Raw genomic sequence first — 24989 nt, forward strand, 5'->3', positions numbered from 1 at the left:
GCGCTCAAAATCCTGGCTCGCCAGCGACAGTTCCCCGTCGGAAAGGGGCCGTCTGAAGAACTTGACACAACAAGAGAAGAGGCTTCTGAAAGCGCAACGGAGCCGTGATTGAGCCAGGACTCCGCCGGGTGAACAGCAACAACCGCAAGACCCAACAACCGAGGTCAGCTTCAGACTGTCACTGTCCTACAAGACAACAAGACAGAGTGAGTGAGTGAGTGAGTGAGTGTGTGTGTGTGTGTGTGTGTGTCAACAGGATGACAGAATGGGAGCTCACTTCTGCACACGCTCAGTGTCTCTCTCTGCTGGCTTAAGTGACACACACACAAACTCAGACAGACACACACACACACACATACGCTTGAGTGACACACAAGCACACACACGCTTGAGTGACACACAAACACACACTCGCGCTTAAGTGGCACACACACAGAGACACATACACTCACACAGTGCGTTTCACTATCTTTGTGGGGACCCGTCATTGACATAATGCATTCCCTAGCCCCTTACCCTAACCTTAACCATTAACACTAAATGCCTAACCTTAACCCTTACCCTCACCCTAACCAGAACCTCATTCTAACCCTAATCCTAATACCAAGTCTTAACCCTCAAACAGCCCTTGTGGGGTCCAGCATTTTTGCCCCACAATGCTGTCGGGACCCCACAAGTATACTGGAATCCCGGTTTTTGGATGTGTGTGAGTGTTCATCGGATGAGCAGGTGGCACCTTGTACGGCAGCCTCGGCCACCAGTGTGTGAACGTGTGTGAACGGTTCCTGTACTACGTAAAAGTGCTTTGAGTAGTCGTTAAGACTAGAAAAGCGCTATATAAATGCAGTCCATTTACACACACACACACACACACACACACACAAACACACGCTTAAGTGGCACACACAGAGACACACACACTCAGACACACACACACACACACTAAACTGTGTGTAGATGGTGTGTTTCTCCTGAGGTTAAGGCGGAACGTTACAGAAAAAAAAGGGTGGGGGGGGTCATGAAACTAAAACCCTTGACATGTAAAGAGTTAAATGTGTGACGAGTGGACAGAGCCTGGCCTTCCCCTCCGTTTCCCGCCTTTATGCTAAACTAAGCTAACTACCTGCTGACTCCATTGCCCACGTAATCCTCCCCCCCTAAAACCTAAACAGGTTTTTTTTATTTAACCCTTGTGTCGTCTTCCCGTCGACCATGCAACTTTTTGTTTTTCTGGGTCGAAATCTAAAATTAAAACTCGTTTTTTCACCACTATTGTCGCTTTCCTCAATGTTTTCGTCACTTTTTTTCAACGTTCTTTTGTCTCGTTTCTCGGCGGTTTTGAAGCTTTTTTCCTTTTTTTTTTTTTTTGGTCACGTTCTCCAATGTTTTGTCGATTTTCTAATGTTTTTTTTTTTGTTTTGTTTTTCCCGACAACTTTGTTTTTAACATTCTTTCATTGAATTTCTTTTTCAAATGCTATAAATTCGAAATCATACACCCACATTCAGTGAAAGAAGTGAACTGATAATTCATTTGACTTGTGAAAAGTAATGGGTGTACGGAACCCACATTTCTGATAAAGAAACTTTTTGAAAATGGGACAAATTTGACCCGAGGACAACAGGAGGGTTTACAAACAATATGGCTCAAAATCCTCCACGGTGTTATAAAGGATCAGGTGCAGACGTATCAAACCAAATAATATAAATCAGAAAGAAAAGGGGAAAAGCAACCAAACAAAAAGCAACAAATACAAGAAAAAATAATCATATTCTTCAATACAATACGAGTTTGACAGAAGAACTTTAAGGGCTTTGGTATAGGTCACAAATTGATGTATTTGGATTTGTGCATGTGACATTCTCCAGGAATGAGGATGTTGTTGTCTTCGGTATAAGCCATAACAAGTCCTAACGGGCGCGACTGGCGGAGAGCGAGAGGCCTAAATGGTTAAAGGGTTTCAACAGGAACGGGGCAACACCTTGACGTGTGTTACCTTGACGATGCAGCGTTGTGTTTAGTTTACCTGGCTGCTCTGAAACACTCCAGGGATCGACATGTCCAGACTCCTGAGAGGACGAGACGGAATTATTATTATAGAATCATTCATCTACCAAAATCACCAAATCAGCATCAAGAAAGAGAGAAAGAAATAAAGCAAGCAAAGAAAGCTGTGTGTGTGTGTCTGTGTCTCTGTGTGTGTCTGTCTGTGTGTGTCTTTATGTGTGCGTCTGTGTGTGTGTGTGTCTGCATGTGTGTGTCTGCTTGTGTGTATGTATTTCTGTGTGTGTGTGTGTGTGTGTGTGTCTACGTGCGTCTGTGTGTGTCTGCGTGTATGTGTCTGTATGTATGTCTGTCTGTGTGTCTGTATGTATATGTCTGTGTGTGTGTGTCTGTGTGTGTGCGTGTCTGTCTGTATGTATATGTCTGTGTGTGTGTCTGTGTCTGTCTGTCTGTATGTATATGTCTGTGTGTGTGTGTCTGCGTGTGTGTATGTATTTCTGTGTGTGTGTCTACGTGCGTCTGTGTGTGTGTCTGCGTGTGTGTCTGCGTGTATGTGTCTGTATGTATGTCTGTGTCTGTGTGTCTGTATGTATATGTCTGTGTGTGTGTGTGTCTGTGTGTGTGCGTGTCTGTCTGTATGCATGTGTGTGCGTATGTGTGAGAGAAACACTGAAGCATGAGTGGTCGAGCAGCTGTTACATCATCGATAACGAGCCAATTAGAAGGCAGGAGGCTCTTCATGTTCTGAAACCGTTACAAAACAGTTACATCATCACCGTCTTCCAAGCTCAGCTGTCAGCTCATCGCCATGGTTACGACTGACTCCTGAACAAAAGGACGATGGAAAAGCCAGCGCTGGGATAAAAGTTCTGTGTTTGAATCTTTGAATGACTCGGCGTCGAACAGCTTAGTCCCTCTCTGTGTTCAGCTGCTGTTGAATATTAATGAGATGCTGTCTGCACTCTGATTGGCTGTCAGAGCCTGTCAATCAGCTTACATAAGAGCTCCCGCCCCCTTCTGAATATTCATGTCAACGGTCAGAGCAGCTGAGAGACAGAGGTTAGAATAAATAAAAGGAGATTTTAATGAGGTAGGAAAAAGGAGTAAAGAGAAAAGAAAGCATGGAGGAGGAAAGAAAAAAGGGGGAAAGAGGAGAAAAGAAAGGAGGAAAGAAGGGGGAATTAAATAAATAGGAAGGACAGAAAGGAGGGAAAAATTAAGAAAGGAGCAAAGTAAGAGAAGAATAAAGGTAAAGTAGCTAAGGAGGACAAAGGAAAGAAAGGAAACTAAGAAAAAAAACACAATAATTTTAATATAATTATGTTTTTATTGATCCTGTGTGGACGATGTTCTCCACAGACAGACAGAAACAAAACCATCTATGCATCATCATCGTCGTCGTCGTGGTAACATTGACAAAAAACAAAGGCGTCACAGTGAACAGCGTCTACTCAGACGGTAAAATAATTCAGTGAAGAGGAAAGTTGACGTTTCTACCATCAATAACATTTAGAACCTGCTGAGGACTCATTCATTCACAGAAATCACTTTTCGGGGTTTTGGAAGTGTGCAGAAGCTGCCGTCACAAACACGCTTTCATCTTACATCAAACGAGAACACGGAGTTGTGGAAAACATTTAAATAAACTCGGGAACGGGATTTGTAGAAATTCTCGCTGCAAAGAAGCAGAATACTGGAGGTAATATTGTTCAAAATAAAAATTAGTTTTTTTTCCCCCAAACGGAAACTGAAGCTTGGGGGAATCTAAACTTCACGGAGGGGCAGAAGCTCAGAGTTTAGAAAGTTATTTAGGTAAAGGTTGGTAAAAGTAGGCATGCTCCGATAAGATATCTGGGCTTTGGGAAACCGAAGCTCGCAGGACCTTAAACAAAAAAGTAGGGCTGCAACGATCCGACTGTTTCAGCTCTAATAAATCTAAAATACATGTGTGTATTAACAGTTCAGGGTCTGTATAATTTAACAGAAATTGTCCATAAAACTTTATTATATTCCTTAGATTTCAAATTGTACAATTTGTGCAAAGACAACTTGTTGGCTACAGAGGGTTTGGGAATTTAAAGAAGTCCATGTAGTTGTTTATTTCAACCGCTTTTTTACGAAATTTATGCTGCTTTTTTTTACCTTTGTGGTGCTTTTTTCAGTTTTTTGTTTGGTTTTTTGACATTTTTGGAAGTTTCTTTCAAATGTTGTGTATTTCAACTGCAGCTACACACATTTCTGGTTTTAAATACAGGGAAAAGTCTGGGTTATGAGCTGCCAGAACTTCTTGTTATTTCTTAGAGTGTACGATATCTGGGCTTTGGGAAACCGAAGCTCGAAGGACTTCAAACTTCAAATAAAATAAATCCCGTCGCTGCTGAGCTCAGAGTTTAGAAAGTTGTTGGTTAATAAAATTAAAATTAGGGATGCACCTGTCCGAGTCCCGATACCTGGGCCAATGGCCAATCTGATCCCAGTGTTGAATCAATAAGCTGTCTGCCTCTCTGTGGGAAAGTTGTAAAAGATCTTTCCTTTACGTGTAAGGAAACATCAGGCTTTGCAAATCAAAACCGCAAAAAATAAATAGTAAGATATAAATTGACTGAATTATTTATCATTAAAATAATAAATGTTGCACCAGCAACTTCGTAAAACATCTTCGTACTTAATAGAGCTGCTATTTTGATGATCCCGATTATCGGTTTTAGTCTCCTTTATGAAAAAGTAGAAATTCTCATTTCAGCTTGTTTAATGTGAATATTTTCTAGGTTCTTTCTCACCAATCGGTCCCAAAACGTCCCAGTGAGAGAGGAAATGCCCTCAACATATTCTTAGTAAATCTTTCCAATCATTCCCTGAAAGAACCGAGCAGGTCTGTCTTGTTGCACCGTCCACATCTTCTTCACAACTTGACATTTTTAGCGTGTAGCTCGCTAGCTCGGAGTGTGTCGCTTCCCGAAGAGAACGCAGTTTGACAAACGGAAACACACAGAGAGAGAGGAAGAGGAGGGACATCCGGCAGCGGAACAGGAAATTATCCTGGAAATGTTCTTCCGATGATCCTGGACTACAGTTACGGTTCAAAATGACAGAAATGAACAACTTTGCAGATTTCACATTTCGATTATTCAAATCAACGGTCACTGGACTACACGGAAGTGATTTTTGTGTTCAGTGTGTGTGCGTGCGAGCGTGGTAGAGTGACGGTGATTATCTTGGGGGAAATGCAATGCTACCAAGCCACGGCCGAGCGATGTGCGTCACCGCAACATTTTTTGGAGCGGTGCACGCCAGGCTACGGCGTCGGGTCGGTATCTCCAGGTTCCTACGGCGTTGATTTAACAGAAGCATAAAAATCGGCGTATCGGAGCATCCCTAAAGTAAAACATGGGGAACTCTCTTGTGACGTTACCATAAAGACACCCCAACAAGGCAGATTATCCAATAATTGTTCTCTTCCTTGCTGGTACAAATTGGCTTCCAGATTTAACCGTTAGTTATTAGATTCTCTTCGTAAATCATCAGCATGACTTGAAATGACAGAGATCATGTTGTTCAATTAGGAACAAAGAACTTTATCTTCTTTTAATTTGACATTCAAACCACAAAACACTTCATTCTTTTAAATTTAATGTAAAAACAAATGAAGAGAAAAATACACTTTTAACAACTCCCCCCCCCCCCATCTCTGAAAAAAAAAACGTATTTTTGTTGCAGGACAAACAAAAACGTTGACGTTTTATGAAGTGGTTTTCTCTCAGTGTTTAGCCTCGTTAAACGTGCGTTAAAATAAATCAAGACAAGTGTCATTTGCATTGAGGACTGGCAATGCCTCCTGGCATTTACTAACAATAGAAAAAGAAAAAAGAAACAGTATTCAAATTAAAACATTTAATAAAAATAAAAAAAGAAGAAATCAAAGCTAAAGCCACGTGGCTCTTTTGCTGTCGTCTCTCTAAATTAAATCCGCCGTTTTACATTCGAGGTCCCTGCCGATGCGCTCTCAATCTGCAGCACTAGTAGTTTTTATTAGAATATGGTTACCGCTCTATTTCATCTCTTCAAGCTTCTATATAAACATTTAGATTTTCTATGTACAGCAACAATAAACGCCTCCCAAACTGCAGCAGCGGCAGCTTCTGTCAGACGGACTTTTGTGCAACTTTCAGTTTCACTTTCTGCTAAATGAAAAATGTCAGACAACAACAAAGCGTTCAGACGAGCAGATTAACTGAGTTTTTAAAAAGGGGCAATTAAATAAATCCCAGGTGGTACGACACAGTCTGCACCACGCCTTCTGATAGATGGTTTTACGTTCGCCGTGGTAAACAAACACTGTCTCCAGGCTGGGCGATAGATAGGACTGGGCATCGACGCAAAATTACCACGCAGTACGTTTTAGTTGTAACATTTTTCTGCAGATGTCCTCCGTTCTATTCACTGCTGCGGGCGTAGGAAATAAAGTCTCGAGATCAAGTGAAAATGAACTGGCGAGGCTTTCGAGAAACGCAACGTTTACGTCAAAGCCCCCACTGACCGTTCTCTGGTTTGGTGGAGTACGTTGAAATGAAAACCCGAATGAACAAATGAAAACCCCTCCTTTGACTCTGAGAAACGCGGGTTTCTCGGAGTCAAGTCTTCTGACACGTAATCAAAGTTGCAGCCTGTCGAGAGCTCAGATTAACGGAGCATAAATCAGACGAACGGTACAGGTTTTTAAAAATCTGCGTTTCCCATTTATAAGTCAGTTATAGCAAAGAACGCAGAGATCTTCAAGTGTCTGTCTGGAGGGAAACAACATCCAAAATTGATTCTCACAAACATCCATCAAATGTTTTATGTTGTTCAACTTTCTGTATTGACTACCATGGATAATGACAGAACAAAAAGACAAAAACCTAAAGTACAGTGAAGTAAACTGAACAAAGAAACCGTATATATTGCCCCTTAACTGCTGTTTCCCGGGGTTCAGTCCGAGTCCTGTTCGCCGTGAAGAAAGGGCAAAAAAAATATTACATATATATATACTGTTACCGATTTCACACCTCTGACCCCAAACATTAAGAGTTTGACGCCGTCCGTCCCGATGTTAAATGCTTCTAAAGGGTTTCAACTCGTCATTTTCCAGTTTTGTTTGCTCAAAGACACGTTGGTGGGATCAAACCTGCGACCGCAGAGTTACAGAACAGTCCGTATGTCGCCTCGCTGCTACAGGCGAGGAGACAAAAAAAAAAGAAAGAGGGGAGAAGAAAAAGTCCACCAGAGATGCTGATGCAGTCCACCCGCCCCTCCCTCTCTGGATGGTTGCCGTGGATGACCGGCCGCAGCTCCTCACTGACCCTTCCATCCCGCTCCTACAAACAAATGAAAACCCCGTTCAGACAAACCGGGAGGAGAGAATCCTCACTAAGGACCAGCTTAGTTAGTTGTTTATTGACATGCTTTTATTTTGAAAAAGTCAAACATCTTCGACTGTTTTATTGCATTACATTTTTGTATTTTTCCTCGTCATTTTTGTTGCTTTTTCTGACTTTCTTGTGAGTTTTTCAGACTGTCGCTTTTTAAAAGTTTGTTGACGCTTTTGTCGCTGGACTTTACTCACATTTCTGTCGACATGAACAAAAAGTCGGCAAAAAAAGTTCCTTTAGCCATCCTAGAATTAAGCAAAACAATCATTACATTTTTACAGCAACTTGTTTCAAAGTTGGAAAAAAGTCTCTCCCCCTTCTCTCTCTCTCTCCCCCCTTCTCTCCGTCTCCTCTCTCTCTCTGTTTCTGGGGGAATTTATGAATCTGCCAAAATCCATGCATACATGCAATCTGACTTTTTTAACTGTTTGGCAGTTTAACAAAGCGTAAAGCTGCCGGGACCCCGGAGGAAAAACTGCCATCTGAAAAGTAGGTAAAGCTGTCGGATAAAAGTGCAAAAGTGACCTCTGAGATGTAGAAGAGTAGAGGACACAATTCATGTTAAATAGTTATATGTATATGTTATTTGTTTTCTGTATTTCTGCTCTCAGTATTGTGCTGCTAACACTAAAAATCTCAGAGTCTTTCGCGATATGTTTATTGCGCCGGTTGATATCGCGATGGCGATAACAAACCGATACTTTTAGGGTTTTGTAGGTTTCAACAAGTCAAATTTAAAGACCTTTATGAATGAAATGTAAGACCTTTATCAAGATAAAAGTACAACTAAATGCAGAGACACAAAAGTACTTGCAAAGTTAATAAACTTATTAAAATTGAGTGAATACTTCAGCGATTTTTAGACTTTTTAAGGCCTAAAAATTTAGACTATTTAAGACCCTGTGGGAACCCAGATATTGTGCATCGCTACGGTTTTTACACACACACACACACACAGACACACACACACAGCTACTTACCTGGCAACAACCTTGTTTCTGACTGGGACACAGTAAAGAGTCGGCGTGCTCACCTGTAGTTCTGGGATCAGAGTGAGGCGGAGGCTGGGTGGCACAGGGAGGGGTGAGGGGGGGGGCGGGGTCACTCTGTGGCGAAGTGCAACTCCGGAGGGGGGGGCTTGATGGTGACGGGCTGGGAGGTGCGGCGGGGGGGCGAGGGCTTGGGCTGAGCCTGCTGCTGCATCGTGTCGTAGTACGTCACGCCTCCGTAGGTCACCTGGGCCTGACCCTGAGACACACAGGCACATTCAAATCCTGTTTCACAACTTTATTATCCACAGGAGGGGGAACAAATCACAGGTCAGACGGTTCATACAGTTTCAATAGTTTCAAACAAGCCTCAGTTTCTTCTGATCCTTTCCCGGATCTTGTGTGTATGTGTGTATGTGTGTGTGTGTGTGTGTGTGTGTGTATATATCCCGGGGGATTATTATGGGGTTTACGTGATCGGAGTGACGTTATATTTCAGAACAGGGAGTCTAACCTGCGGAGTCGGGTACATGGTGGGGTAAGGGAAGGTCATGACGCCCGGCGGAGGGTAGAAAGGCGGCGGCAGCAGCTGCTGCGGCTGGCCCGGCGGCAGCGAAACAGGCGGGCCGCCGTACAGCGGGGGGTTAGCGATGGGGCCGCCCGATTGGTGGGGATGGAGACCTAAAGGAGGAGGAAGAGAAGAGGTCAGTGAGAAGAAATACAAAAAAAAAATAATCTACATTGTGCACTATGTCACCGTGCAATACGTCGGTTATTGGGGTTGTGCAATATGTTAGTGGTGCAATACATGGGCTGCTGGATTGTTCAGGTCATTTGTGTACTATGTAGGCTATTTGGGGTTGTGCATTATGTCAGTGCATTGTGTCATTTGTGCGATAAGTAGGCTTCTGGGGTTGGGCAATATGTTGGTTGTGTAATCTCATTGTGCAAGGGCTGTGCTACACTTACTGAGGAGAGTGCAACCGACAGGGTTGATGTCCTGCTTGTTCAACAGTTGTTTGGTTAATTGCTATTAAACACATACGGAGAGGATTTGAATTGCGATTCCCCCCTCCCCCCCCCTCAATTTCTATAATTTTTGAAATGGTGATTTTCTTTGGGGGCTGGCTAAAGGCCCTGACACACCAACCCGATTATCGGCCGTCTGACAGTCTGGCGAGGTTGGTTGACTCAAGTTTGTTTGGTGTGTTCCGAGGGGCCGTCGGCCTTCATTTTGGCCAACCCTGACTTGCTGGGTTGGAGGGCGGGTCGGACTCACTGACCAATCTGATTGGCTAACCCTGGAAATGACGAGTGGGATGAGCGTGACTACAGTGTCTCAACATCGGATGAAAATCTGTTAAACTGACCTTTGTTGAGCTGAAACGAAGACAGATTCAGCAACTGCACGGCCCATTTCTCGCTCAAAATGTTTTCAGAAACACGTTTCGGTGAACTATTTTCGTAGAATATGAGAACGTATTGCGAACGAGCCGCCCTTATGGTGGGGTGAAGCCAGACCCACGTGACGCGCTTAATCTAATGCTCAAGTCTATTCCAAAAAAAGTTTCATATCTGAAAAGGTCCCTGATAAGAAAGGAGGTAATCAATGTTTTAAAAACTTAAAATCAAAGTACAATCAATGCCCATACACCTCAGTAGCTTCATGGCTAGAATCTGGCCAGTGGTGTAGTCTACGTGATCCGCAGGTATACGGAGTATACCCACCAAGGTGATAATCGTTAGCGAAAACGAACAAAACAACGAAACCTAGGTGGGAAAAAACATGGTCGTTAACTGAAATAAAAATGAGGCATTACAAAAAAACGATAACTATCTAAAACTGCAATGTCTGTTTGCAAAACTAACTAAAATAAAATTATCGAGTAAATGTACTTAGTTTTCGTCTTTGTCGATGTCTTTCATAGAGCAAATAACGTTATATCTTTCCGACCATGATATTTCCCGTAGACATGTATAGTTTCCGACTGGGAACCCAGAAATTCCGACATTCCACGTCAAATTGAACACAACATGTCCATGCCCCTCGCCTCATCGCCTGGCATCATAGCGGTACTGAAAGTCAGAAGAAAGCGGCAGAGTCCCATTTGATTATGACCTTGTCAGAAAGTGCCTCGCAGTGGAAGGTGGTAAAGTATGTGGACAATTTATTACAGGGAAAAATCCCACAAATTTGAAAGTACATTTGAGAAGCGCACACAAGCTAGGAGGCTAACCTAGCTTACCTTAACAAGGTAAAGGAGAACGCAAAGCTCCCCTCCCCCGAAACAGAAGCTAACCCCGGTACAGGGCATGGATGTATGGGTACAGGGCGTGGATGTATGGGTACAGGGCATGGATGTATGGGTACAGGGCATGGATGTATGGGTACAGGGCATGGATGTATGGGTACAGGGCCAGGCAGCATGACAGAGACATCCGCAGGACAGAGAACACCATAGGAGGGCTTTCACCGGCGACCCGTATGGTTAGTACATACGCAGGAACACCAAAAGCGGGAGGAAGCGTGGGTAAATATGTGGATTGATACTGGGACGTCTACACAACTGTGTGACTCGATTGACTTCAAAAAGTTCGCCACTTTACTCGAACCAAAGTTTAAAACACCTGTTCACGTCTGTCTTCTTTAGTCTGTTGGCTATTTAGGCTTTTTACTAGCACACGTCACTCACACATTTTACTACGGTTTACATATTTTTGACCATATGTAGGCTACATTTTATGTACTGGTGTTATTGTTGAATACATATTTCTAAAATTGCATGACGTTTTTGTTGAGTTATTATTACACAATACTTTTTCTGACCTTTTTGAATCCCCCGACAACCCATATTACAAAAAGACTAAAACTAATTAAAACTAAACTAAAACTAAGCATTTTCAAAAAATAAAAAACTAAACTAGCAAACCCGCTTTAAAAACTAATTAAAACTAAACTGAATTTGAAAACAAAAAGTCAAAACGAAATAAAAACTAATGAAAAATGCAAAACTATAATAACTTTGATACCCTAGGAAAGGTCAAGGATTTCAGTATACCCACTTACAAAAACTTGAGGATACCGTTACGTAACGATTGTTTTGTGAGAGAACTTTCACACATACGATCATAAACTCACCCCGTCTGTGTTGCTACATATTTTCTAATGATGCAATTAAGAACCTATGGGGCCTCTCAGAGTCCAAAACAAATGTCCCTTCGGGGACAATAAAGTATCTTATCTTACATCTTTAGCAAACAAGAGAGGAAACCAAACTGCACTCACCGGGGTGGGGGATGTGCATCTCTGGCTGGACCAGCATGCCTTGCGGCGGGATGGGGGCGGGGCCGTCCCCGTGGGCATAGATTGGTCCCTGGTACGACACTGAGACAGAGACACACGGAGGTTAAACAAAGTGGGAGGCTGCACATTTACTCAAGTAGTACTACAACTACTGTGCCATTGCCATTATGTTTTTATTAGGGCTGTCAAAATAACGCGTTCATTTCAATTAATTAATCTGAGAAAAAATAAGGCGTTAAAAAAAAACGCCAATTAATTCATTCCATATTGAGGTTGGACCCGGAGCCGTTCTAGCCACCACTCGACTGTAAAATGAAGGAGGGATTAAACACGGTTAAAATGCTGACAGCTAACGCTAAACGGTGTAAAGTTTGACTGTGTTTTACTGCAGCTGCCATTGTCGGAAAAACAACACAGACTTGCAGATTTCTTTCTGTGCCTTTTCCAACGTTTTCTTTTTTTCCGTCATTTGACACTTTTTTCAACTTTTTTTAAAAATAATTTTTTCTCTCCAAATGCTATAAAATTTAATAAAACACCCAAAGTAGTGGACTGATCATTTATTTTACTTGTGAAGAGCGTTGTATGGAACCACCCATCTTAGTTTTTTTTGACATTTTGGTTGAACGAAAACCAAATTTCAACTATAGAAACATTTTGAAAGTGGGTCAAATTTGACCCGAGGACAACAGGAGGGTTAAATATGACGCGCTCCTGTCCGATTCCTGCAGACATTAAAGACAACACATTCCCCTGAATATCAGCAGAGACAAGAGTCCTTTCCTAAGTGAACGGAGCTGATAGGACGTTGCTATTCCTGGTCCAAGAAGTAGAAAACAAAAACACTCTTTACTAAGATTGTTTTGGGCCAGCTTTGGAAGAGTAAAAGTCTGGACCAAAACAGTGCTCTGTGCACAGGAAGACATCTATTCTACAGCACCAAATGTTGACAAATCAAAGACATTTTATGTAACACAGTAATGGTGGAAGTCTTCTGCCCTCTGCTGGAGAGCAGGAGGTAGAACGACAGACTGAAAAGAGCCCGTTTTTTATTTTAAGGGCCACATTACTAGAGCTGCAGTGTTTGCCCCCAGGTTGACATCTTAAAGCTGGTGGGTATCAATTTAACACTTTAAAAAGTTACTTTAAATACTTATCAGTTAATTTTTTTCGAAATCCACGTGCATCACTTTTCAGTTCCGCGTTAATTTGATCCACCGCACAGAGAAAATGTGTCACATTTAAAGGCCGTTACTCCAGTTATTTCCTCACAAGCAATGTAGCGTTTAAAAGGTGGGGGGGGTTCCACGGCGCTGTGCTCACTCCACAAAAGGCGACATTACATCACTTCCTGCTAACTTTACAAAGAACAACGAGGGCAAAAACAGCACCGCCCATTTGTTTTAGCCACGGGAGATATTTGACCAGAACTTAGGTAAAATGAAACCTCGCAGGTCACATGACCCGCATCACACGGCTTGTGACTGCTGTGCGTGTCTGTGCGTCATCTCGTCTTACAGGGTTCGTAGTAGTGCCCCTCCATCACTCCCAGGTGCATGGGCGGCGCCGGCTCGGGCACGGCCCTCTGCCGTTGGGACGAGTAGCGCTTGGCTCGATTGGAGCCGGCGCCCATCTCCTCCATGGCGGAGAAGGGAGGCGGGCCGCTGGGGATGTGCATGGCGTTGGGCAGGCCTGAGGACAGGAGACAGACAGAGAAAAGGTTCAACGTTTAAGGTCGGCTGACGGGCACGGGGAACGTAGAACGCCATGGAGGGAAAATCAACATAACGAGCCACAGCACGCACGCACACACAGAGACACACACACTACATACTAGGTGGAGATCGGGATTGACCGGAGTATTTTCGTGGGCTCGGGATGGGAGCGACAATTGATTCCCGTGTCACCCTCTAACACACACACACACACACACACACACACACACAATCACTTGACTTGAATGTGCTTTTGGCCAATCAAGAACAATAAAAACGTAATCAAGAAAAACGATTATTTTGCACATTACGTTTTTCAAGTGAACTCTTATTGTTGAGAACTCTTGTGTTCTCGTGTTAAATAATCGTGATTCCAGTATTGACCAAAATAAATTTGGGATTCTGATTTTTCCCATAATTGAGCGGCCCTGAACTCACCTTTCATCTCCGAGCGGAAGTAGGACGTCGGGCTCTGGCTCCAGCTCTGTCCTGCCAGACTGAGTCGAGCCAAGTTCTGGTCCATCTCCGCCAGCCCTCCCGTGACTCCCGACTGGCTCGGCCCGTCGCCCGCCCCCGCCCAGCTCTTCCCTCCCACGCCGCCGCTGCCGGGGGAGGGGGAGGCGGCGTTGTTCCCCCCGGTTGCGGCCGACTCCTCCACGGATGGCTGCTTGCTGCCCAGGTCGGCGGGCCGAGAGCGAGTCCTGCGAGCCAGCGAGTACGATTTACGCTCCATCGCCGGCCGCTCGGTGGGAGGAGAGGCCTCCCGAATGGTCGACGGCGAGGAGGCGTCCGAGGTGGAATGAGCCAATCCGGACGCAGATCTGTCGGCGCCGCCGCGTTGCTCCTGCTGCTGTCGTCTCGGCGACGCAGACTGGGACGCCGCCGCCGTCGCAACACCTAGGTCCTGCTCCCGAACGCCGCCGTGGCTGAACGCAATATCCTCAACGACCACGGAGGGGCCCCTCCCCCCGCCGCCCCTGCTGCCCACGCCCCTGTCTCCCGTGGGGTCGGACTGAGCTTTGGGGCCCTGTCGCTCCCTGGGGTGCATCTGGGGCGCGTTTGAGTCGCTGTTCCGGTACTGAGGCGCGGGGTGCATTTGATTCTGGTGGGAGGGTCGGCTGCGGGAGGGAGGCTGCCGGGAGGGATTGCCGCTGCGCTGGGAGGAGGAGAGGGGGAGAGATGAGGGGGGCGCGGAGGACGGCGGGTTGGATGAAGGCGGAGTGCCTCCTCGGTTCGGAGCGGCGCTCTGCTGCCAGGATCGGACCGGCCGCTCTGCACCTCCGTCTCTCCACCGCTTGTCTCTGCTGGGAGACGTACTCTGTCTGCGGGGACACACACACACACACACACATCAAAACACAGTCTACTCACGCAGGAGAAAAGGAACTTTAAAGATATCTCGGACCCGACATAAAAGCGGACTTTCCCTCAGTTAGCAAAGTAGTCCAGTTCTATGTTCAACTTTCACATCCCATAAACTGTGTCTCTGTCGGTAGTTGAAAGACGTCTCCCTTGACGACGCAGCTGCTAAGTGGCGCTGTCAGTAATCACACCCACTGTCTCAGTTCACTCTCTCCTTCTCCAGTTAGCGGTTTGGAGCGTAGCTAAAATCCGGACAGCCTCATTACCTGTCCTGTGTAACGTTACTCCTCATTTGACTGACGTATGACACTTCAATGAACTGAGGATTAAAACACCCCCCCACTTCATGCTTGCGCTCTGTCAAGGCGGCGCTCACCTCGGCCGGCGCTGCTGCCGGTAGTGTCGGTCTCCGGAGCCGCCGCCGTTTCTGATGTCGTAACCGTAGATGGCGATGAGCTCCTCGCGGCTCTTCGGCGCCTGCTCCTCCTCCCTGAAGCGGTCGTGCTCCCAGCGACCCTCGTCCTTCCACAACTTCCTGTTCCGACCTTTCGGTCTGAGAGCACACAGAAAAATGCTTACGAGACATTTTGGGCTGTAAAGAGGCATCGATGAATATGAAAGAACATGAATCTGTGGTATTTTAAAATAGTTTTATTTGACATTAACCCTCTGAGGACTATTTTATTCATACGTTACGCTACTTTTGGGGACCTAAGACTTTTGTAAATTCATTTCAAGCACCGAAACCATTCAGTGTAGGTTTGTTTTCACTAGAGATTTGAGAAACTTCAAAAAGCGAACTTCAACTTTTCAGCTTTAAGGTCAAATTATCTCTCAACACGTTGCTCTGGAACAAATTTGGGCCTCACTTTACAGATAGCTGAGTTTGTTCTGAACATCGATATGAAACACGTGGCGAATCGGTTATATACAAATAACCCTGAAACGTTTAATTTAAAAGGACAATTCCGGCGCAAAATGAACCTAGGGGTTAATAACGTGTACAGAGTCGACTGTTCTCTGGAATACATTGCTTGAAACAAGCTAGTGCAAACCGGTGATTAGCTTCTAACGCTAGTATTCGGGGCACGAATGCCACGTTTGAGCCATGTCACTGGTTGCTAGTTGCACAGCATTCGTCGTTCGACTGCTCATGACTGTTTTCCCAAGACGGCGCCTGCCTGTATACATGAACGGTACAGTCTTTCTATCTATCTTTAATTTTTGAGCCTTGTTAGTGGTGTAGAAATAGAGATTTACCCTCTGCCCCGAAAGCTAGCGTTAGAAGCTAATCGCCGGTTTGAGCTAGCTTGTTTCAAGCTAAAGAGACATTCGATTAGCATGAAAACATGTCCCAGAGAACGGTCGACTCGGTACACGTGTTATTAACCCCTAGGTTCATTTTGTGCCGGATTTTTCCTTTAAGAAGATACAGTCAGGTCCATAAATATTGGGACATCGACACAATTCTAATCTTTTTGGCTCTATACACCACCACAATGGAGTTGAAATGAAACGAACAAGATGTGCTTTAACTGCAGACTTTCAGCTTTAATTTGAGGGTATTTACATCCAAATCAGGTGAACGGTGTAGGAATTACAACAGTTTGTATATGTGCCTCCCACTTTTTAAGGGACCAAAAGTAATGGGACAGATTAACAATCATAAATCAAACTTTCACTTTTTAATACTTGGTTGCAAATCCTTTGCATTCAATTCCAGCCTGAAGTCTGGAAGGCATAGACATCACCAGACGCTGGGTTTCATCCCTGGTGATGCTCTGCCAGGCCTCTACTGCAACTGTCTTCAGTTCCTGCTTGTTCTTGGGGCATTTTCCCTTCAGTTTTGTCTTCAGCAAGTGAAATGCATGCTCAATCGGATTCAGGTCAGGTGATTGACTTGGCCATTGCATAACATTCCACTTCTTTCCCTTAAAAAACTCTTTGGTTGCTTTCGCAGTGTGCTTCGTGTCATTGTCCATCTGCACTGTGAAGCGCCGTCCAATGAGTTCTGAAGCATTTGGCTGAATATGAGCAGATAATATTGCCCGAAACACTTCAGAATTCATCCTGCTGCTTTTGTCAGCAGTCACATCATCAATAAATACAAGAGAACCAGTTCCATTGGCAGCCATACATGCCCACGCCATGACACTACCACCACCATACTTCACTGATGAGGTGGTATGCTTTGGATCATGAGCAGTTCCTTTCCTTCTCCATACTCTTCTCTTCCCATCACTCTGGTACAAGTTGATCTTTGTCTCATCTGTCCATAGGATGTTGTTCCAGAAATGTGAAGGCTTTTTTTAGATGTTGTTTGGCAAACTCTAATCTGGCCTTCCTGTTTATTTGAGGCTCACCAATGGTTTACATCTTGTAGTGAACCCTCTGTATTCACTCTGGTGAAGTCTTCTCTTGATTGTTGACTTTGACACACATACACCTACCTCCTGGAGAGTGTTCTTGATCTGGCCAACTGTTGTGAAGGGTGTTTTCTTCACCAGGGAAAGTATTCTTCGGTCATCCACCACAGTTGTTTTCCGTGGTCTTCCGGGTCTTTTGGTGTTGCTGAGCTCACCGGTGCGTTCTTTCTTTTTAAGAATGTTCCAAACAGTTGATTTGGCCACACCTAATGTTTTTGCTATCTCTCTGATGGGTTTGTTTAGATTTTTCAGCCTAATGATGGCTTGCTTCACTGATAGTGACAGCTCTTTGGATCTCATATTGAGAGTTGACAGCAACAGATTCCAAATGCAAATAGCACACTTGAAATGAACTCTGGACCTTTTATCTGCTCCTTGTAAATGGGATAATGAGGGAATAACACACACCTGGCCATGGAACAGCTGAGCAGCCAATTGTCCCATTACTTTTGGTCCCTTAAAAAGTGGGAGGCACATATACAAACTGTTGTAATTCCTACACCGTTCACCTGATTTGGATGTAAATACCCTCAAATTAAAGCTGAAAGTCTGCAGTTAAAGCACATCTTGTTCGTTTCATTTCAACTCCATTGTGGTGGTGTATAGAGCCAAAAAGATTAGAATTGTGTCGATGTCCCAATATTTACGGACCTGACTGTATATAAAAATGCCCTCAGACCTGAGGATTAAAACCGCCGCGCTTTTACCTCAAATTAGTTTTTACTGCTTCACTTACATTCATTTACACTGCCTCTTGACCAAACTGAATGACCAAAGAATGCATTACATAATAACAAATAATAATAATAATAATAATAATAATAATAATAAATGAAACCCCACCTCTCCTCCTCCTGAGCGTGTCCTCGGACATCGTGCTCGAAGAACAGACCCTTCCTCGGGATGTAGGCCGGGTTCTTCCGGTCCTCGTCGTCGTCGAGCTTCTGCCCCGGTTTCCCCCCCGCCTTCGTCTCGGGGTCGTCCGTAGACTCCTGCACGTGGGCCAGAGCTTCAGTTATTCAGCTACACCGGAACATACATACATTCCACTCAATTATAGACAGAATACCAGCTGAGATCAGTTGCATTGTTTTGTTTTTTTAAGCAGGGCACCAGTTTTCAGATTACATTATGTGCTTACATAATTGCAAAAGGGTTCGACTGTTGTAGAAAGAAGTGGCTGATCTTTAATGCAATATCTACTTTGCCCATTATCAGCAACCATTCATCTGATATAATTTTAAAAGGCTAACCGAGAAAACATTGGAGAACCCGTTTGCAATTATGTAAGCACATAATGTAATCTGAAAACTGCTGCTCTGATAAAAAAACCAATGCAACTGATCTCAGCTGGTATTCTGACTATAATGGAGTGGAATGGAAATTTCTAAGTGACCCCAAACCTTTGACCGGTAGTTTATGTGTAATACAAAGGCCAGCGGCAGCGTGGGAAGTAGTCGTATCCTTTACTGCAGTAAAAGTACTTATAACACAAGCTGGGAATACATTACGAGTAAGCTCTACCACTCCAAACTTTACTTAAGTTAAAGTATGGAAGTATCAGATATATGTACTAAACTAGTAGTAGTATTGTTTTTGGACTGTATTGCAGTATATAATATATAAAGTCACAGCTGTGGTTGTTCCTAGAGCTGCATGGATTTACAGCGTAGGCTACGTATTTTTCTCCGTGAGCAGAGTCAGAGATCAGTTGACGCGACGGAGGTGCGAGGGAAAGCTAAAGGAAGAGGGAAAAGTAACGAAAAACCAAAAGACAGAGCCGGTGACAGTGGATCGGATCTGCCGGCAGTCGCGAGTAATCTCCCCCAGAGGTATGTCCCTCTTTGGCTAACGTATTTTTGAGATGGAGGCGCTACATGGCGGCCGCCATTCCAGCGAGTCGCTCGTATGTTTTCTGAATGATTCTGAATGGCAGAGTCGACGCGTACGAGGATACTTGGATTAGTTGGTGGAAGTAATTACACATGAATGAGGGTTTTTGCTAAGAATCAACTCAAAACATTACACAATGTCGGTTTAAATCTTACATTGAGTCTAGAGCTGCAGGAGGAATGGATTAGTCGTCAACCGTTAATCTCAGACTATTTAGATAATCTATTAAATCGGTTTGAGACATTTTTCAGAAAACAGGTCAACTTTGTGTGATGTCAGCTTGTTAAATGTGAATATCTTCTAGTTTCTTCTCTCCTCTGGGACAGGAAACTGAAGATCTTTGAGTTGGGGAACAAAACAAGACATTTGGGGACGTCGTCTTGGGCTTTTTGGGAAACACTGATCCACAGTTTCTGACATTTTAGAGAACAAACTATTTTTCGGAGCCGGCACACAGCTGTGAAACATCAATCTACTGTCAGCTGTTATCAGAGGATGCAGGGGAGGGAAACCAGAAATCAAAACAGAAACTCTCAAAATGAAACTGGTATTACGTGTGTGTCCCCATGTGTCTAGAAAATAATCCACACATTAATCAATAATGAAAATAATCCATACAGTTTTGATGCTAGTTGTTCCTGCGAGTCTCACCTGTCCATCGCCGCTCTGTCTCTCCCCGGCGATGTTTCCCTTCTCCTCGGCCTTGCTGTCCTCTTTACTCTGTCCTCCTTCCTCCGCCTCCTTTTCTTCATCCTCCCCCTCTTCCTCCACCACCTCCCCCTCCTCTTCTTCCTCCCCCTCTACCTTTGCCGGTTCGTCGGCTGCTGCAGCAGCAGCAGCAACTGCGACAGAGGGTTTGGGCTCGCTGGTTGCTGCTGCCGGAGCTTCTTCGTCGCTGTACTGCTCTGCCTCCTCTTCCTCCTCCGCTCCCTGGAGACACACAGGAAACATGGGAGTTTAAATGACTGGATTTTCTATTTATCTCCAACAATCGACAGTGTGTTGTAAAAAGACGAAAAGAAAAGACAAAACCGTACAGAACCCAAAAGATGAAAACACAAACATTGACAAATCAATCCGAGTTTTTACCAAAGAACAAAAGAAGTTTGAGAAGGAGTAGGCGGAAGAGCGATGTAGTGTGTGCATGTGTCTCTCTGTGTCTGTGTGTGGGCAGGTTACTTCAGAAATGTGAGAGTAGAGATGCCCACGATCAAGTTTTTAGCCTCCGATACAGATTCTCCATCACCAATGAGCAACATTTGCCGATAGAGGGCTGATGGGTAGTTTAGTATCCCGACAGCCCGGGTTCTCCTCTTAAAAGCGCTGTCTAGAACTTGACTGTGCATCACAGTGTTGAGGTTACACGACCATAATTACACAAGGAGACCAACGATTATGGGGGGGGGGGGAAGACGGAATAAACCCCAAAAGAGTTAACATGGAAATCTTTGTTTACATTTTGTTTTGTGCTGCATTATACATATGGGACATTATTCTCTTATGGTGTCTATATTTAATGCTGGTCTCCAGACTTTATCCTTGCACTATTGGTGTGCACTACCACCATGACACACACTCTCATAGAGCACCTCACCATGCAGACTGAACCACAGGGTCAGTCCCTGCCCTGTCACTGCAAGCCTCTCATGCTTATACATCCCTTAGTACATTCATGTGGATTTTTTTTATTTAGTATCTGTTCTATTATTGTCCATATTATTCATGATGTATGTAGTGTGTGATGTCTTTAAGCTACTGGGACCTTGAATTTACCCTTGGGGATCAATAACGTATCTATCTATCTAGCTGGTCAAAAAAACATTACATTAAAAACATTAATCAACATAATGGTTTTTATTGCACATTAACAGCAACGCTGGTCTTCCTAAGAGGGTCAGACGTGAAGTCTGGACGGTTTGTGTTTCCCGTTCTTCTTCTATACGTCTTACTGGAAGTGGAGGATGTACGGGAGACTCAATGTATTGACGGGTCTTACCTCTGAATGGGAGCCGTTTTCCTCTGCGTCAGCACTGTCGTAGTCAGAGAGGACAGCTGCACACACACACACAGACTCATTATTCTGGCCTCAAACATGTTTTAAAAGCTTGGCACGAGCCCCAGTTTGTTATATTGATGTACAAAAAAAAAACTGTAATCAGTGTCTTCTAATTCACTTGCATGTTTGCTGTGCAAGATGGGTTTGATTGTACAAGGGTGCAGGGCTGCGTTCTGGATGCTTACCTTCTCCTACACCGTCTTCACTCTCCTGCAAAGAGAGAGGTACAAAAACAATATCAGCATCGCCATCAAACCATTAAATTAAGGAAGCACCACAACAACAACTAGAATATAGTCACACTGGGAGCTGCTAATGACTCTTTTCTTCCTGCAGGACAATGAAAAGCATCACATGAGAGAATTCAAACTTGGCTTGAAGCTTGTTTGCAGGTCCCATGAGTGCAAACTGATTATCTCGCTGCCGGATTTTAAAAACGGGTGCTCTCTCCTTGGAGCAAACTTTTAAAGAGTGAATAAAAACAGGCACTGCCTTTGATAAAAGAGACACAACAGGCAGAGATGGAGGAAGCGCGTTTAGTTGTAGTCTAACGCGACCGACAGATCTGTCAGTTTGAAGGTTTACCAGACACAAAAATACGGCACAGAGCTTTACACGGTACTATCGCAAAGACGGTCAAAATCGTTAATAGGTTGATAAAGACGGTTGATAAAGATAAGACAGAAGGAAAGAAAGACAGATGGAAAGAAAGACAGATGGAAAGAAAGACAGACAGATAGATCGATGGAAAGAAACACAGATGGAAAGAAAGATAGATGGAAAGAAAGATAAATAGAAGGGAAAAAAAGATGGATAGATGGAAAGAAAGAAGGGAGGAAAGAAAGAAAGACAGATAGAAGGAAGGAAAGACAGATAGAAGGAAAGAAAGACGGATAGAAGGAAAGAAAGATGGATAGAAGGAAAGAAAGATGGATAGAAGGAAAGAAAGACGGATAGAAGGAAAGAAAGATGGATAGAAGGAAAGAAAGATGGATAGATAGGTTGCTAGAAGTTAAGAAAGAGACAGATAGAAGGATAGATAGATAGATAGAAGGAAAGAAAGACTGTGTGGTATTAGTGCTTTTACAGCAGTAAATGGTGTGAATACTTCACCTAGTCACTATAATCTCCGGGTCATGTATGAGCAGAGTTCCTGCTGGACGTGGCAGACTCACGGTAGCATTAGCATTAGCGGGGCCTAGCTGGCTTTCTAAACAACAAATCCTAACTTCCCACACCTGGAAGTAAACACCGTCTCTGTAAGCTGGCAAATAAACAATTCAAAGCGTCTTATGTTTGGTAAAAAACCTCGAGAAGGCAAAGTAAGGAGGGGCAGCCCGAGCCGGTGTCACGGCTGAATGTGTTACCCGTGTGAATGCGTTCCAACTGGCGCCTTTTCGTCTCGTTTCACAACAGGGGCCAAAAGTTAACTATATGGACTGTTTACGTTAAAAAGCTGACAATTTAACATGGCATAATATTAAAGTATATAACCCAGGGTCCAGAAATTAGCACCATCTACTAGCCAAAGATAGATTTGGTAGATTTTTTTCACTCACCAGCCAAAAAAAGAATTGTTATTTACCGTTATTGAGAGGCTGGTGAAATTTAAAACATATACTAACGTTACCTATATGGCTGGTGGACAAATACGTTCATTCTGGACCCTGTATATAACGTTTTATGTTGAAAAATGTCTATGTTAGAGAGGTTAAACTTCTCTAACGTAACGTTTCCTTTGAGCTACTGAAGGAAACTCAAACTAACCGTTTATATCAGAAGTCAAACAACTCTACGCTCTTAATTATTTAACGTTACAGATAATTTCCCCCACAGTAACGTCACACCAACGGTTTCCAACAGGCAGCGGTGTGTGTCATAGCTGCCGGCCGGGAGACGGAGCCTTTAGCCCGGCTAGCTAGCTAACTGTTAGCTACTCACACACTCGGACTCCACAACGGGTTTGGGCTCCGGCCGGATCGCTGCTGCTGTCTCCTCGGGCGGCTCTGGGTCTCTCACGCGGGGCTTGGTCGTCGGGGAGGCCGACCTCCCGCTGTCCGAACCCGAACCAGACTCGTCGTCGTCCTCGCTGTCCTGGGACGCGCGCCTCGTCCTCCTCCTTCGCCGCCGGTCCGCCATCTTAGTTCTCGAATGGTTGGAACCGGAAAAAGGCAAGGGATTGTGGGTAGGCGAGTTCTTCTTCTTTAGGTATTTAGAGCGGCGTCATAAAACAACTTATTTTCTTGTACTGCCATCTACTGGGTTAGGGTTATACACATTATATATATATATATATATATATATATATATATATATATATATATATATATATATATATATATATATATATATATATAATATGTATAACCCTAACCCAGTAGATGGCAGATACAAGAAAATAAGTTGTTTTATGACGCGCTCTAAATACCTAAAGAAGAAGAACTTGCTACCCACAATCCCTTGCCTTTTTCCGGTTCCAACCATATATATATATATATATATATATATATATATATAATTTTGTTTTTTATTCATCTTGAACAATCAACAATGTTGCAAAATAAAACAAAACCACAGAAATAAAACACAAACAATCAGAATTTACCCCAAAAAAATATAAAATGATTAGTTCGAGAATGAGCAGGCGGAAGCAAATAGCTTATTAGGTCCTGCCCCTACTTCACAATATCATATTATTACAAAACAAATAGATATGCAAATACAGCATACAGTCGTTCAGGTCTTACAATAACTAACATCAATAAAACAATATACAACAATACTTTTACATTACAATTCCATTCCTGTGTTTCGGTCTATTCATTTCTGTATTGGTCAGGTATTGATTTCTTTAATGTATTTTTGAACTGAATAATATTATGGCTCTGTTTTGTCATTGTTCAGTCCGTTCCATAAGGTCACCCCACAAACTGAAACACACATGCTTTTAACAGTAGTTTGCACAAGAGGTTGTTTGAACATACATTGTCGTCTTAGATGATATCCCCTGTCTCTTTCATTAAATATTGCACGTATGTTACATGGTAAATTATTTTCTTTAACTTTAAACATAAATTGTGCAGTTTTGAACGTAACTATGTCCAGAAATGTCAGCAAATGTGAATTCAAAAACAGATGATTAGTGCAGTTTATTATCGTGATTGCTCTTTTTTGCAATGTGCAAATATTTTATAAGTTGCCTTTGTAGGTCTTTCCCCAAACCTCCACACAATATAACATATATGGTAAAATAAGTGTGCAGTACAGAGTATGTAATGTATTTTGGTTCAATATGAATCTAGTGTTGCTCAATATACCAATATTCCTGGCCCTCTTCATGCACAGATATTTAATGTTGGGCTTCCAGCACAGTTTGTGGTCAAGTACAACACCCAGAAATTTACTTTCATAGACTCCCTTTAATTATTTCGTTATCAATTACTATTTTAACATCTGTATTTATAGTACGATTTCCAAATATCATGAATTTAGTTTTCTTCAAGTTTAAAGACAACGTATTTGAATCAAACCAAAGTTTTAATTTATTAATTTCATTTGTGACCATTTCCAGCATCTGCTGCGAGTTATCCCCGCAACAAAAAATATTTGTGTCATCTGCAAAAACAGTACATTTTAGTACATTTGATACTTTGCAAATGTCATTTAGGTAAAAGATAAACAGTTTCGGGCCTATATATATCAGAGGTGATTTCTTTAAGACTGCAAGGGAAGCCCGGCTTCCCCTAAAATGTCAAAAAATGAATGGTCAAATATGTACTATTGTGTTAACATTTTATTGACTAAAAATGTGTTAGAACACACATAGACAAAC

General features: G+C 43.4%; 1 protein-coding gene across 2 annotated transcripts; it reads right to left on the reverse strand.

The window, feature by feature from the left end:
- Positions 1-3311: 3311 nt before the first annotated feature.
- On the reverse strand, positions 3312-23329 carry casc3 (casc3 exon junction complex subunit). 2 transcript variants are annotated; one of them, XM_078269927.1, is made up of 13 exons: positions 23099-23329; positions 21343-21367; positions 21098-21153; positions 19753-20031; positions 18052-18200; positions 15159-15335; positions 13859-14742; positions 13224-13397; positions 11688-11786; positions 8916-9082; positions 8446-8660; positions 7607-7657; positions 3312-7358 (listed from the first exon to the last, which is right to left on the reverse strand). In XM_078269927.1, exons 1-11 carry the CDS (start codon positions 23294-23296, stop codon positions 8514-8516), a joined length of 2355 nt encoding a protein of 784 aa, XP_078126053.1. In that variant the 5' UTR covers positions 23297-23329; the 3' UTR covers positions 3312-7358; positions 7607-7657; positions 8446-8513. The 2 variants fall into 2 exon arrangements, with proteins under 2 accessions (XP_078126053.1, XP_078126052.1); XM_078269926.1 differs by lacking the exon at positions 7607-7657.
- Positions 23330-24989: the final 1660 nt, after the last annotated feature.

Source organism: Sander vitreus, chromosome 15 (assembly GCF_031162955.1).
Source record: "Sander vitreus isolate 19-12246 chromosome 15, sanVit1, whole genome shotgun sequence".
In the NCBI taxonomy this organism is placed as follows: domain Eukaryota; kingdom Metazoa; phylum Chordata; class Actinopteri; order Perciformes; family Percidae; genus Sander; species Sander vitreus.

What these genes read in the sequence shown, in the direction of transcription:
- casc3 (XM_078269926.1), bottom strand. Translation starts at nt 23,296, where the DNA reads ATGGCGGACCGGCGGCGAAGGAGGAGGACGAGGCGCGCGTCCCAGGAC. An exon ending in AAAACGGCTCCCATTCAGAG is followed by an intron (nt 20,032 to 21,097) that starts GTAAGACCCGTC and finishes GTGTGTCTCCAG; the next exon opens with GGAGCGGAGGAGGAAGAGGA. An exon ending in GATGCACATCCCCCACCCCG is followed by an intron (nt 9,083 to 11,687) that starts GTGAGTGCAGTT and finishes CTCCTCCTTTAG; the next exon opens with GTCTCCATCCCCACCAATCG.